The 12,529-nt window shown below is 47.3% G+C and overlaps 2 protein-coding genes across 7 annotated transcripts in view; both read right to left on the bottom strand.

Annotated features, from left to right (window-relative positions):
• Window positions 1–1,474, bottom strand: part of RABGEF1 (RAB guanine nucleotide exchange factor 1) — a 106,820-nt gene extending 105,346 nt beyond the window's left edge. For 5 of the 6 annotated variants that reach the window (XM_067011864.1, XM_059036640.2, XM_059036642.2 and 2 more), the window contains exon 1: window positions 1,074–1,474. In XM_067011864.1, the coding sequence (XP_066867965.1) occupies window positions 1,074–1,217 (144 nt within the window). In that variant the 5' untranslated portion in view covers window positions 1,218–1,474. The remainder of the gene's footprint in view (window positions 1–1,073) is intronic. The other variant, XM_067011867.1, reaches the window with a different exon arrangement.
• Window positions 1,475–10,808: 9,334 nt separating this feature from the next.
• TPST1 (tyrosylprotein sulfotransferase 1) overlaps window positions 10,809–12,529 on the bottom strand; it is a 133,390-nt gene continuing 131,669 nt past the window's right edge. The window contains exon 6 of the mRNA XM_059036689.2: window positions 10,809–11,380. The gene's annotated coding sequence lies outside the window, so the exon portion shown is untranslated. The remainder of the gene's footprint in view (window positions 11,381–12,529) is intronic.

Genomic DNA, 12,529 nt, shown 5'->3' with positions numbered 1-12,529 from the left:
GGACCCCAACGTTACGTGGAGATAATAATACTTTACATTACCCACATGGAGCCATGTAATTTGTGAAAGAGCGGGCACTGGAGAGCTGGCCTATAGTCTCTGGGTCCTGTGCTTTTTTCCTCAAGCCACACCGTCCCCCGAGTGACAGTGCACAAAAAATGGCACCCTGGGTCTCCAATGGTTCCCTTCTTCTTCTTCTTTTTTTTTTTTTTTCCAATTACCAAGAGTCCTCTGGAGCTTTGCCCATTTTCACAACTGCCCCACGATGTTTAGAGTACTGGCTCATAACCCAAGAGGACACTACAGTGTCCCGAGAGCCTCACCCAGCCCCACCGTGCCCCTCTGGGTCTCAGTCCCTTCACCTAGGACTCCACAGGTCATGTCTGCCACTGCCTTAGCCCCTACCTCCTAGCCTCTGTCTTCACTGCCCAGCAGGGCCCCACCTTCCCTCCTTTCCCTTCTCTTGAGGGTCATTTCAGGTGTTCGTATGATAGTGTCACATGCGTTAAGTAAGACCAGTGGAAGCCACTGTGCATCACAGCACAGCAGCTAGGAGGGAAAGCCATGGAGTTGTCAGGTGAGTGAGGCCACATCTATTAACTGGCCTGCTCCTTATCTGCATACAGCCCCTAACCCCACTCTCTGGACAGCTGGAGACTGCGTTTGGGCAACCACGGAGGCCTCCTCTTGGATTCTCTAGGATACACTATCATCTCTTGGGGCTCCAAGGGCCCCTTCCCACAGCCTACCCTCCCTCCTCCAGTAGGTAAGGTGGGACATAGGGATGGGAGTACCAACCCTGCAGGCAGTGAATCCTGGAAGGAGGGGGATGGGAGGGCCAGGTGCCGCCTCGGGCAGGGAAGACACACCTGGTGCATTTCGGGGGGGTGGGGTCGGGGGGGTGGGAGCGGGGTGGGCAGGAGAGCACGGCTCCTCTGGCGCCGCCCTCGGCCCGACCCCCACCCCTGCCTCAACGCTGCAGCTCTGCTCACATCCCAAGATCAGCTCTGCCTGGCACCGGCTCCTCCCCCCGCGCCCTTTCCCGCGCCCCGGCACGCCCTCGGTCCAGGTACCTCCTGCGGCAGGAGAGGCAGTGCGTGCCCCGCCTGCGTGGCTGTCGGGGTGGCCGGCTCCAGAAAGTCGTCTTCGGCGTCGGAGCTGGACATGGCACCGTCCGGGCGACGGCTGTCTGGCTCCCGCCCCGTGACTACCACCATCCCTCTGGCTCTGGGCAGTGGGCGCGGCTTCAGGCGGGCGGGAGGGCGGCGGCCCGGGCACTAGCACCCAGCAGCGCCTGGCATGACGCGGCGCGACCGACGGGCGGGGCCGGAGGGGCGGAGGGCGCAGCGCGGGCGGGCCGGAAGGCCGTCGCTCCCTCAGCGCCGACGGGCTCGCCGACCACCCTGATGACCGCAGGGCGACCGGCCTGACCCGGTCGCCTCCCGCTATTGGCCAAACCCCCGCTGGCTTCCTCCCCTGATTGGCAGGAAGCTCGCCCAATCGCAGAGCAGGCAGCGCTTTCAGCCAGCGTCTAAGTGGCCACCGGGAGCCGGACGGACTGGCCTGCCCTTCTCTGATTGGCCCCCTGGCCAGCAGGCGCTCCCTCTCCACCCGCTAACACTGGCTCGGCGCGCTGGGTGCGCGCGAGGCCACCGCCTCTAAGCCAGGCCTTCTTATAGGCTTGGGGAGTGGCTCCCGCGTCCAGGTCAACACCTAGAAACCTGAAACGAGAGAGGGCTCGAGACTTAATCGTTCGTACGTTTCCAGGGCAACGGGTCCTGTGCATCCCTGGGGTCGAAGGCCAGGGAAATCTGGGAGGACCAGGTCACCTCAATGGAGAGCCTGAGCATCCTTTCCTGGAGGATTGTGAGGGAGGACGACTGAGGTCACTGGGGTTGTAGGAGAGGAAGGGCAGCACTGCGATAGGGGCTGGCTCTCCTCTAACCACAAGAGTAAAACCTGGGTCTCCAGTCTTTCCTGATTGACTCAAGCAGCAGTCCGAAAAAGAAAACTCAAAATAGGGGCAGTTGAGTTCAATTAAGAATGACAGTGACTCTCCACCCTCTATGTGTCAGTTCTTCTGCTGGGCACCTGGAGACACAGATGGAAACAGGCCCTGTCCAAAGAAGCTCACAGGCTGCTGAGGCAGAGTCCAGCCTGGTCCAACACATCTGTCTGCAGCCTTAGATGCTGTGTCCCCTGGTATGGAAGGGTCAGCTCAGAGACTCTCCTAGGGTGTCAAGGTTTTAGCTCTTCAAACCATTTTTACACCCAGTTCCTCACTGGGATCTCACATTGTTGTGACAGAAAAGGAAACTGAGGCCTAGAAGATTAGAACAGCTTCAGGGAGGTCAGCCGTGAGCAAGAGGCACAGCACTTCCTCTGTTGGACCAATCACACTCCCAGCTGTAGGAGTCTCCTAGGTCAGTGTTTTCTCCAGATATACTTGCATCAAAAGCACTGGAGGGAGAACTTGTTAAAATACAGATTCCCAGCCCTACCTCCAGAGAATCTGATTTAGTCCATCTGGGAGGAAGCCCTTGAATTTGCATTCCTAACAAACTCCCAGGTAAATTTTTTTTTTAAATTTATTTATCTGGTCGCGCCAGGTCTTAGTTGCAGCACGTGGGCCCCTTAGTTGCGGCAGGCGGGCGCCTTAGTTGTAGCATGCAGACTCTTAGTTGCGGCATGCGTGTGGAATCTAGTTCCCTGACCGGGTATCCAACCTGGGCTCCCTGCATTGGGAGCACGGAGTCTTATCCACTGCACCACCAGGGAAGTCCCACTCTAGGTAATTCTGATGCTGCAAGTCCTTGAACCACATTTTGAATAGCACTGCCCTAAAGGAGGCTCCCTGAGGCCATCTCTTAGCTATCACTACCTGCTCCAGTCTTTCTCAACAATATCTATAAAAAAATTTCCTCTTTCCATCCTTCGGATATCTCAGCTGTAGTAGAAACTGCAATCAAAGGTGGCTTAAATAATAGGAGAATTTTATTATCTTACATAACAAGAAGTCTGAGTAGATTCTGGGTTGGTTCATTAAATAACGCAACAAGGAGTTACCTGGACCAGCTTCCTTCCATTTACCCACTCTGCCAGATGGCCTCTCCGCCTCTAGGAATCCATATGAGGAAACCAGAGAGCTAAGGGCTATCAGAGTGACAGTTATTCCTACACCTTAAAGGAAGACTGTATAAAGAGAATGGGACAGGAGCCCCAGAGGGCTCAGGAGGTAGGAAAATCCACGTGCGATCACGGTTACGTTACTGAATGTGTTGGAGTTTTCATCTTCCACTTCAGCTGAGGATTTCCTGCAGGAATATAGTTTCCCAGTTGGTTCTGTTTACGCGGTAGGGAAAAGTCCAAGGGCAGCCGCCTGGAATGAGGACTTGCTGACTGAGTAGGCAGGGGTTGGAGCAGGCATCTGGGAAAGCAGGGCCGTTTGCTTGCAGTGGCCATCCCCACCCTGCAGTGAAATGACTTCCAGGCCAGTTCGCCTGAGGGCTGCAGGGAAGGGTCAGTGAGCCTCGGCGCCTGGGGGTGGGGGGCGGGGGGGGGGGCGGGGAATGGGTAGCACATGGCCGCACAGAGGTGTGGGCTGCTTTCAAGACACTAGCATTTATAGCCCTGGTATTACTTTTCCTCCAGGAGTCAACCAAGAAAATGGTCCTACAGGCACGGAGTCCTGAGATTAGTCAATTGGATTCTGTTCTCCATGCCTCACCAAAGAAAAGACCTTTTGAATGGCAACAGATTAACAAAGTGCTGATTCAGCTACTGAATTTTCTCTCCGATTCTAATGTATTGAATAATTTAACAACAATAAAGGAAATGAAAATGGTAACAAAAGCATCCATCTTCTTTTCCTTCCAGTTGGAGGACTCGCCTTTCCTTTCTCTCCCAGCCTTGAGGAGGAGGTTGTTTGCCAGCAGCTTCCCAAGGCACGGAAGCTTGGCTAAGGGCCCACTTGCTCTCAACCCAGCTCGGCTCTCCCCCAGCCTCTGACACACCCCCCATTCGTTAACCACCGCTGTTCTGTCTCCTGGACTTCTCTTCGCACAGTGCACGGGGTAAATGTGGCCAATGTTCAGATTGCCTCTCACATCTCTTTTCTGAACCCCTGTCCCCACCACCACCCCACTGTGCCCCACTGAATGCTAGAAACTTGAAATCTAAAAGCTGCTTGTCCCATGGTACCTTGTACCCTGGGTTCCACAGGTGACCTAACTTCACCAAGCAGATCCCTGCACTTGAGATTTGGAGGGGGAAAGTGAACACTGAGTTGGAGGCCAGGCTTCTTGCTCTTTGGGCGGACAAGTGTGGATGTGGAAGTGTTAAAAACGTTTCCTTTTTGCTGTGGCTGTAGCAGAGGTCCCGTGTTGGCCTTCGCCTTCCTGGGTGTCAGAAAGCCGGTTGGGGCATCCATCTTACTGTCTCATTACTCTCTAATCAACCTCCAAGGTCCAGCACAAGGCCTGGCGTATAGTAGCAACTCAATAGATGAATACATGAAAGAAATTTGTGCTGTGATCACGTTCAAAGAGTTACCTGTCTATGTAGATATTTTTCTCATGTATTTTACTGGTATTATTAGTATATCGGGGCATGGATTGTTATTGGTATCATAGAGGTAGGGAATTCCAGGATGCCATCACGCTGGGCTGGTGGGAAGGGGCTCCCATCAAGTTGTGAGAGGTCCTACGGCTGTTATTCAGAGCAGAACATTTGTGGTGGGGGGGGGGGCTCTTTGGTTTGGAGTACACACTGGTAACCATGGATGTTTTCACTGTGCAGGATGATATGGGCCTCAAAATGCTCTCACCCTGGGGCTTCCCTGGTGGCGCAGTGGTCGAGAGTCCGCCTGCCGATGCAGGGGACGCGGGTTCGTGCCCCGGTCCGGGAAGATCCCACGTGCCGCGGAGCGGCTGGGCCCGTGAGCCGTGGCCGCTGCGCCTGCGCGTCCGGAGCCTGTGCTCCGCTGCGGGAGAGGCCGCAGCGGTGAGAGGCCCGCGTACCGCAAAAAAAAAAAAAAAAAAAAAAAAAAAAAAAAAAATGCTCTCACCCCAAGCTCTTTATAGGTAAGCTTTTGATGAATGTTGTTTTGTATTTTCATTTATTACTTAATTATAATAAAATCAAATAACAGAAAATATAGATGCAAAAATAACTCACATCCAACAGCACAAAGTAACACAACACTGTAAATCAACTATACTCCAATAAAAATTAATTTAAAAAAATAACTCACATCCAGAATTCGATGAAAATCGTGTTTTACTTACGTGGTTTCAGCGTCCACAGTCGTCCTCCCAACTGCTGCCTATTTACTCTCTCATCCCTTGTGTCTCTAAGGGAGCTCTTGTTCCAGTCACCTCTGGAAGCATTATGGTCAAACCCCACTGGTGACTGGGTGAGTATCTTGGAGCCACATCCCCAATTTTCCCTCCCATCCCCATGGCCCATTTATGTGGCATTTCCACTGGTCTATCAGTTCAGTGTTTAAGCACTTCACAGTTTAAATATCTATTATTCAATATGATTCCATCAAGTGGAAAAAGAATTTAGCTGGAAATATAATCCCCTGTACCCTGACAAGAAGTACCCCGTCTCTTAGTGTCCTCATCTCTTGGGGCCTCTCCACCATTCCACAGCCTTTCTTCCCCCAGGTACCCACACCCACTTAGAAACCGCCTTGGATTTGAGGCTGGGAGTGGCCTGCTTCTCTAAGGCAGTAAAAGAGTATCAGAGAAAAACAACTTGCCATTTGGGGGCTTCCTAGCTGCTAATATTTGTTCGGACATTTGTTTGGAACTGCCAGCTTAAGAGTCCTTTGGTGAAACATTAAAATATTCTGAGGCAATATAGAATTAAAATAATCTATAAGAGTAGGGGTCTGAAAACTTTTTTTTTCTTTTTTTATGGCCATGCTGCGTGGCATGTGGGATCTTAGTTCCCCGACCAGGGATTGAACCCATGACCCCTCCAGTGGAAGCGTGGAGTCTTAACCACTGAACTGCCAGGGAAGTCCCTGAAAACTTTTTTTGTAAAGGGCCAGAGAGTAAATATTTTTAGCTTAGCAGGCCACAGACTTTGTCTCTACTCAACCCTGCTGCTGTTGAGGAAAAGCTGCCATAGACAAGACATAAGTGATGTCATAGGTTATGTCATAAATTATGTTGTAAGACATAAATGGTGTGGTCAGATTTGACCCAATGGCTGTAGTTTACCAACCCCTACACAAGAGAAATAGATCAATTCTAAGTGCATTGTGATCTTTTCAAATGTGCTCCATCTAAATGTCCTAATAGCTAATACTCAGCTTCATTTCTTTTTTAAAAAATTTTTCTTCTTCTTTTTTTTTTTTAACAAACCTTTGTGTCGAGGGTTGACTTTCAATAGATCTCAGCACAGCTTCATTTCTAATTCAAGTCTCATTTACTCATTTGTGAAGAACAACCAATAGCCAGGTCTTCAGATTATTAACATTACTAATGTTTCATCAAAAGAAGTAGCTAGGGCTTCCCTGGTGGCGCAGTGGTTGAGAGTCCACCTGCCGATGCAGGGGACGCGGGTTCGTGCCCCGGTCCGGGAAGATCCCACATGCCGCTGAGCGGCTGGGCCTGTGAGCCATGGCCGCTGGGCCTGCGCGTCCGGAGCCTGTGCTCCGCAATGGGAGAGGCCACAACAGTGAGAGGCCCGCAAAAAAAAAAAAAAAAAAAAAAAAAAAAAAAAAAAAAAGAAGTAGCTAAATGAGATTTACCAGAAAATAAATGAACTGAAAGTCCACATTAAGTCTCACTATAGATGGGTAGCCTTGGGTAAGTCACAGCACTACTCTAGACCCCCGATTTTATCTCTAAGATTAGGCCGGTTCAATCTCGATTTCTCTCTTTTAAAAAACTCTCATTGTTTTTCACTTTCTTACTTAAAGTAATTCATGCGATCGTAGCACATCTCGAAAACAGAGTTAAGCACAAAGAAAATAAGAATCCCCAAAACTCCACCACGAAGAGATAACAAGGGACACTGGCACATGTCCTTTCTGTTTTCTATCAATTTAGTGACTCTAGTTTTCTGTCTACCCTTTCAATCATAAAAGTGGGAGCACGCTAAACAGCTTTGTGATTTCAAATTTTTACTTAATGTAACATGAACATTTTTCCTGTTATGAAATATTTTTCTACAATACTGTATTAGCCGAAGAGTATTCTGTTACGTGGATGTACCATAATTCATTTAACTAAGCTCCCCCTTTTGTTAGTTTTTTTTCCAGTTTTTTGTTTCTATAAACTTCATTGCATCGGACGTCTTTGTAGAGAAAGCTTTGCACACCTTTGTGATATATTTCCCTAATTTCCCTGATTATATTTCCCTAATTCTTGCAACTTTTAACACTTTTTCATACGTTCAGCAGTTATTCCACGTTTGACCAACAGAGGGCATTTAAGGCTTTCCTTCTCAGGGCAAGGCCATAGCCATTTCTACAGTATATAACAACAAAAATAGTGGTTTTATTGTGAAGAATGATTCAATTTTGGATGTTCAGTAATAATCAGCAAACTCCAAAGGGAGAATCAAAGTCATTTATTTTTCTGTCTAGACAGAATCATCCCCCCGAAAAAAAAAAAACCCTCAAATGATGAGCTTTGTTAGGACTTAAACCCAAAATGAATAAAAATGATCTTTTGCTCAGAATAACAAAGTGACTGCTCTGCTTTATGCAAAGGCCTAAATTCCCTGCAGAAGACTGTTGGATAGTGACAATCAGGAAAGTGAACTCAATGCTGAAAATACTGACCTTGCCAGAGAAAAGCTCAGAAAGCCCCCAGGATCTGTAGCTCCCTAGAAAAACAAGTTTTGGGGCAACACTGAATGGAGTCCTGCCTAGACTATTACTTACCCATCACCTACTAGCCAGGTTGTCGTAGGTAATACTATAGGTGGTTTTGTTAGGTAAGCTTGAAATAATGGTTTTATGTACATTTTTCTTGATTTTCACCAAGACCATAAATTCCCAAGGGCAGCAATCTGCCTTTACTTCTTAGCACAACAATTATACCTAGCAAATTACTAAGTACAAGGGAGGTATTTAAATAGTTGTCACTCAATGCTAATGACAAGTTTCTATTCTAGTATAAAGATGATTACTGAGAGGTAGAGTGGTGGTTAAGGGTATAGGCTCTGGAGCCAGGTTGCCTGGATTTGTATTCTGATCCCATCACTTACTAGCTGGTCTAGAAAGCTGGTACTGCCTCCCAAACCAATGTCTATAAAATGCAGGTAGTGACAGTACCTACCTCAGACGGTGATTTTGAGAATTAAATGAGTTTAAATATGTAAACTCAGGCACAGGCTCTAGACCATGAGAAGCTGTTGATAAATGTTGCTAGAATGATTACGTGGCTAAGTGATTACTAAGATGTTTTTCTCTCATTTAAAAATTCTATGGTTCTTCATGGATGATGCTCTCTGCAGCCTCCTCCTGCAGCCACTGAGGACGCCAGCCTCTCCCTGGCTCCACAGGCTCCCCCGCTGGCTGTGGCCATGGCCGTGCTGGCCCTGGGCAGCTCTCTTGATCTTCACAGGCAACACATCTAACCTGGTCCCTTACCCAGTTATCAATTTTTATTTAATTTTTAAAAAATATTTATTTTATTTTTGGCTGCGTCGGGTCTTAGTTGCTGCACTTGGGTTCTGTGGCGTGTGGGCTCCAGACTGTGCGGGCTCAGTAGTTGTGGCGCGTGAGCTTAGTTGCCCTGGGGCATGTGGGACCTTAGTTCCCCAACCAGGGATTGAACCCGCGTCCCCTGCATTGGAAGGCGGACTCTTAACCACTGGACCACCAGGGAAGTCCCCCAGTTACCAATTTTTACATTTTACTCCAGGCATCTTTCATTTGTTTGACAGTAATTCCATTTGATTCCATCAAATCACAACATCTCACAAATATAATCATCTTCCTACAGGTGTTCTAAGATGTCACATGGAACAGAAATGCTTTGCTTCACAGGGCTCAAGAGAAATGTGCTCAGACCAGAAGGAAGGCTTTGTGAAGGAGGGAATGTCAACAGGGAGGGAGATATCACAGCATCTGCTTCTCCGGGCCAGTTGTGCAGTGGTTTCTTCTTTCCTGAGTCAGCCGTTTTTGTGCGGTGGTTCTCTGCCCTTTTCCTGTTCCAATACATTCCCACTCGTGACAGTGGAGTCTCCAGGGGTGGGCAGGCGTAGGGAATACAAATCCCTTTGTTCACCTAGGGGCGAGTATTGGAGTCAGGCTGGGTTAGAGCTTAGAAATGCCCTCACCTCCCATTCTGATAGGCTCTAGAGGGATATGTGACCTCCTCCCTACCATGCTGGTAACATAAGACTAACACAGGAAAAAAGCAAAAAACCAAAACCCAAACCAAATTATGTTATGCTGAAGCTGATTTTATTGCTATCTGGAGGCTGGAGCAGTAACTAGAGCAGTAACAAGAAATGGGACTTAAGACAGCTGAGCCCTTAACAGGGCTGGGATTTCCCAGGGACAGGGGAGAGGGATTAGGTTTCTGGGCATTTGGAAGAAGCAGAACGCAGAGTGTAAGGAGACAGGGAAGAGGTGTACTGTTCACAAGGGGGTGGTGAGGCTACATTGCAGAGACAGACAGTTTAGGTGTAATGTGTGAGGCATCAGAGAGTCAGAGAAGGTTTTTGAACAAAAGAGTGACTTAAGACACAGTGCTCAACAAAGGATTGATGTGGCAGCAGTATTCCTTTTCAGTTGAAGGGGACACGGCTAGGGGCGTGGAGCGGAAAGAAGGATACCAGAGCCAGGCTTAGAAACCAGGTCACCACTGTGGCACTAGCTGAGGGGCCTTGTGTATGTGACTTGACCTGGCTGAGCCTCTGTTTCTCCACCTGAAAATGATATGTTAGCAGTTTTTGTCTGGGAGGATTAGTCATTTACCAAATATTTTAGTAGTTTCTTACAATGGGCCAGACATTCTGCTAGCTGTCAGGGGTACAAAAATGGACAAGAAAAGACACAGTCTCTGTCTTTCAGGAACTTACCATCTAGTATAAGAGATAGACAATTTAAGAAGTTAAGAAACATTAAAAACTACAAAGTGATAAGGTGATACTGTGAATAAGGCAGGCAGGAAGGGGATCAGGGAAAGTCTTTCTGAGAAATTAGAATTTATGGAGACCAGGACTTCCCTGGTGGTGCAGTCGTTAAGAATCTGCCTGCCAGTGCAGGGGACACGGGTTCAAGCCCTGCTCCGGGAAGATCCCACGTGCCGCGGAGCAACTAAGCCCGTGTGTCACAACTACTGAGCCTGCGCTCTAGAGCCCGCGAGCCACAACTACTGAGCCCACGCGCCGCAACTACTGAAGCCCACACGGCTAGAGCCCATGCTCTGCAACAAGAGAAGCCACCGCAGTGAGAAGCCCTCACACCGCAACGAAGAGTAGCCCCCGCTCGCTGCAACTAGAGAAGCCTGTGCAGCAACGAAGACCCAATGCAGCCAAAAATAAATAAATATAAATAAATATAAATTTATTTTTTAAAAAATCAAAAAAAAAAAGAATTTATGGAGACCAGAGAATTGAGAAGGAAATAGAAGAACAGGATTCTGAGACAAAAGGATGGTAGCAGGTCTCTCTGAAATAAATTATAGCAAAAACTTCACTAAGAAATTATGATGTATACAGGGGAATGTCTAAAATACAGCAACTGAAGAAACTGTGGTTTATCAGATCATTATCTGATAGGTCTTATTGCTTCTCAGAAATCACAGTAATGAAAACATGTAAACTACCAGTGCTTCACATTTAAAATTTTATTTTGAAAAATAAAATACAAAAGTCATCAAGTTGTAAATGTATGTGGTAATTCCTCAACTCAGAAACAATACAATGAATTATTTAAATAATTAAGATATTTAATATTATCCACATCAGTACATTTAAACAGGTACAAGTGTTCTACAAAACATTAGAACATGTACAGACAACCGATTCCAAGATGAAAGTACCCAATTTTGCTTACAGAATCCCATCTTTAAACCCTCCCCTTGAAAACAAAGTTTGGAATCTGTTAAGAAAAGATGAGGCCCAGGGCAGTTTTAAGAGACAGCACACATCCTCTCTGGGCTCCTCTTCCACAGGGCCGTGCACATAATCGGGGATCAGAGCACTGTACTCGGGAAGCAGCAGGTCACCCAGGAAGGTCCGAATGTGTGCTGACATCCCACCCTCTCAGTGGGAGGAGACTGGCAAATGAGAAGGAGATTCGGGCCATGGTACATATACTCCACTGATCTCAGCAGGGAACAGCCAGTCCTAGAAACAGCCAGCCCTAGAAACTTCTCTGCTGCTGAAAAGGCAGCAGTCTTCCCTAGGGCAAACAAACAGAACGTGTTACAGGTATGCAGTCAGTTTGTTCTCCCCCGCGCGATACCGCCTCCTTCCCAGCTGTGGGCCTGGCACAAGCCAGGCAGAAAGGTAGGGGATGGATCATTATGAGAACAGCTGCCTCAGAAGGACTACCAGAGAGGCGCAGTCTCCCTCAGTCTGGGATGCTTTGAGATGCCTGCCAGTCGCTTCAACGTGCAACACAAAAGGATGGCAGCCAAAGCAAGGGCTGTTCCTGCCCATTTCTAAATGGCTGCAACTGTCATCTGCAATGGAAGCTACTGCAGGGGCACTGACAGGGATGTCAAATGTCCAGGGGTCGAACATGCTGACTCAGTATGAAAAAGTGGATACTGAGATTCTTTGAAGGAAGCTTTAGGAAACACAGTGACTGTCGTTCATATGCCAAAGGGATCCAAAAGACAAGAGAAAGACTACGATTTGTCTTGAGATGCTTTGATGTCTTCCTAGCTTCTCCCGAGTCCTTCTCTCATTGCACGTGGGCACCTACAAGCCTCGATAAGCAAACAAGGATGAAATGCTGCTGTGGAGACCACTCAAGGCTGGAGTCACCTGACACTGCATTCTGCCTTGTAAAACAGCTGGTCAGTAATGAATCCCTGTATGCATGTTTCCAGGAGGGAATTTATCTATACTTTTGAAAGTATTTTTGAATAAACAAAATTATCCAAGGCCTGATAACGGCTGTTATGCCTGTATGCCCATCAAGTTGAAGTCTACATTTAGCACTTCCTTCTTAGCAAAAAAGGCAATCATAATTCCTAAAACCTATGAATATTATTAACTCACTGCCATCCGTGATTTTGACATGGCATAGCAGCATTCATGTGCTTTTTCTATCTATAATCTATTAGCACACAGCAAGTCATAAAAACCTCTTATTCAAATCAAATTATTCAATCTCAATTTTCTCAACAGTAGAAGAGGAATAATATCACCTACTTGCCAGAGTGGTTTGAAACTTGAATGAAATCATTCATATATGTATATATATGAATAATATATATATTTATTATAGATATCACATAATATATCCTATATCATTTATATACTATATATATATATGATGCTTGGTATTTTATACCTTGTATGGAGTACACACTCAATACAT

The sequence above is a fragment of the Kogia breviceps genome, chromosome 14, assembly GCF_026419965.1.
Source record: "Kogia breviceps isolate mKogBre1 chromosome 14, mKogBre1 haplotype 1, whole genome shotgun sequence".
In the NCBI taxonomy this organism is placed as follows: Eukaryota; Metazoa; Chordata; class Mammalia; order Artiodactyla; family Physeteridae; genus Kogia; species Kogia breviceps.
This window is presented reverse-complemented; position numbering and strand designations above follow the sequence as displayed.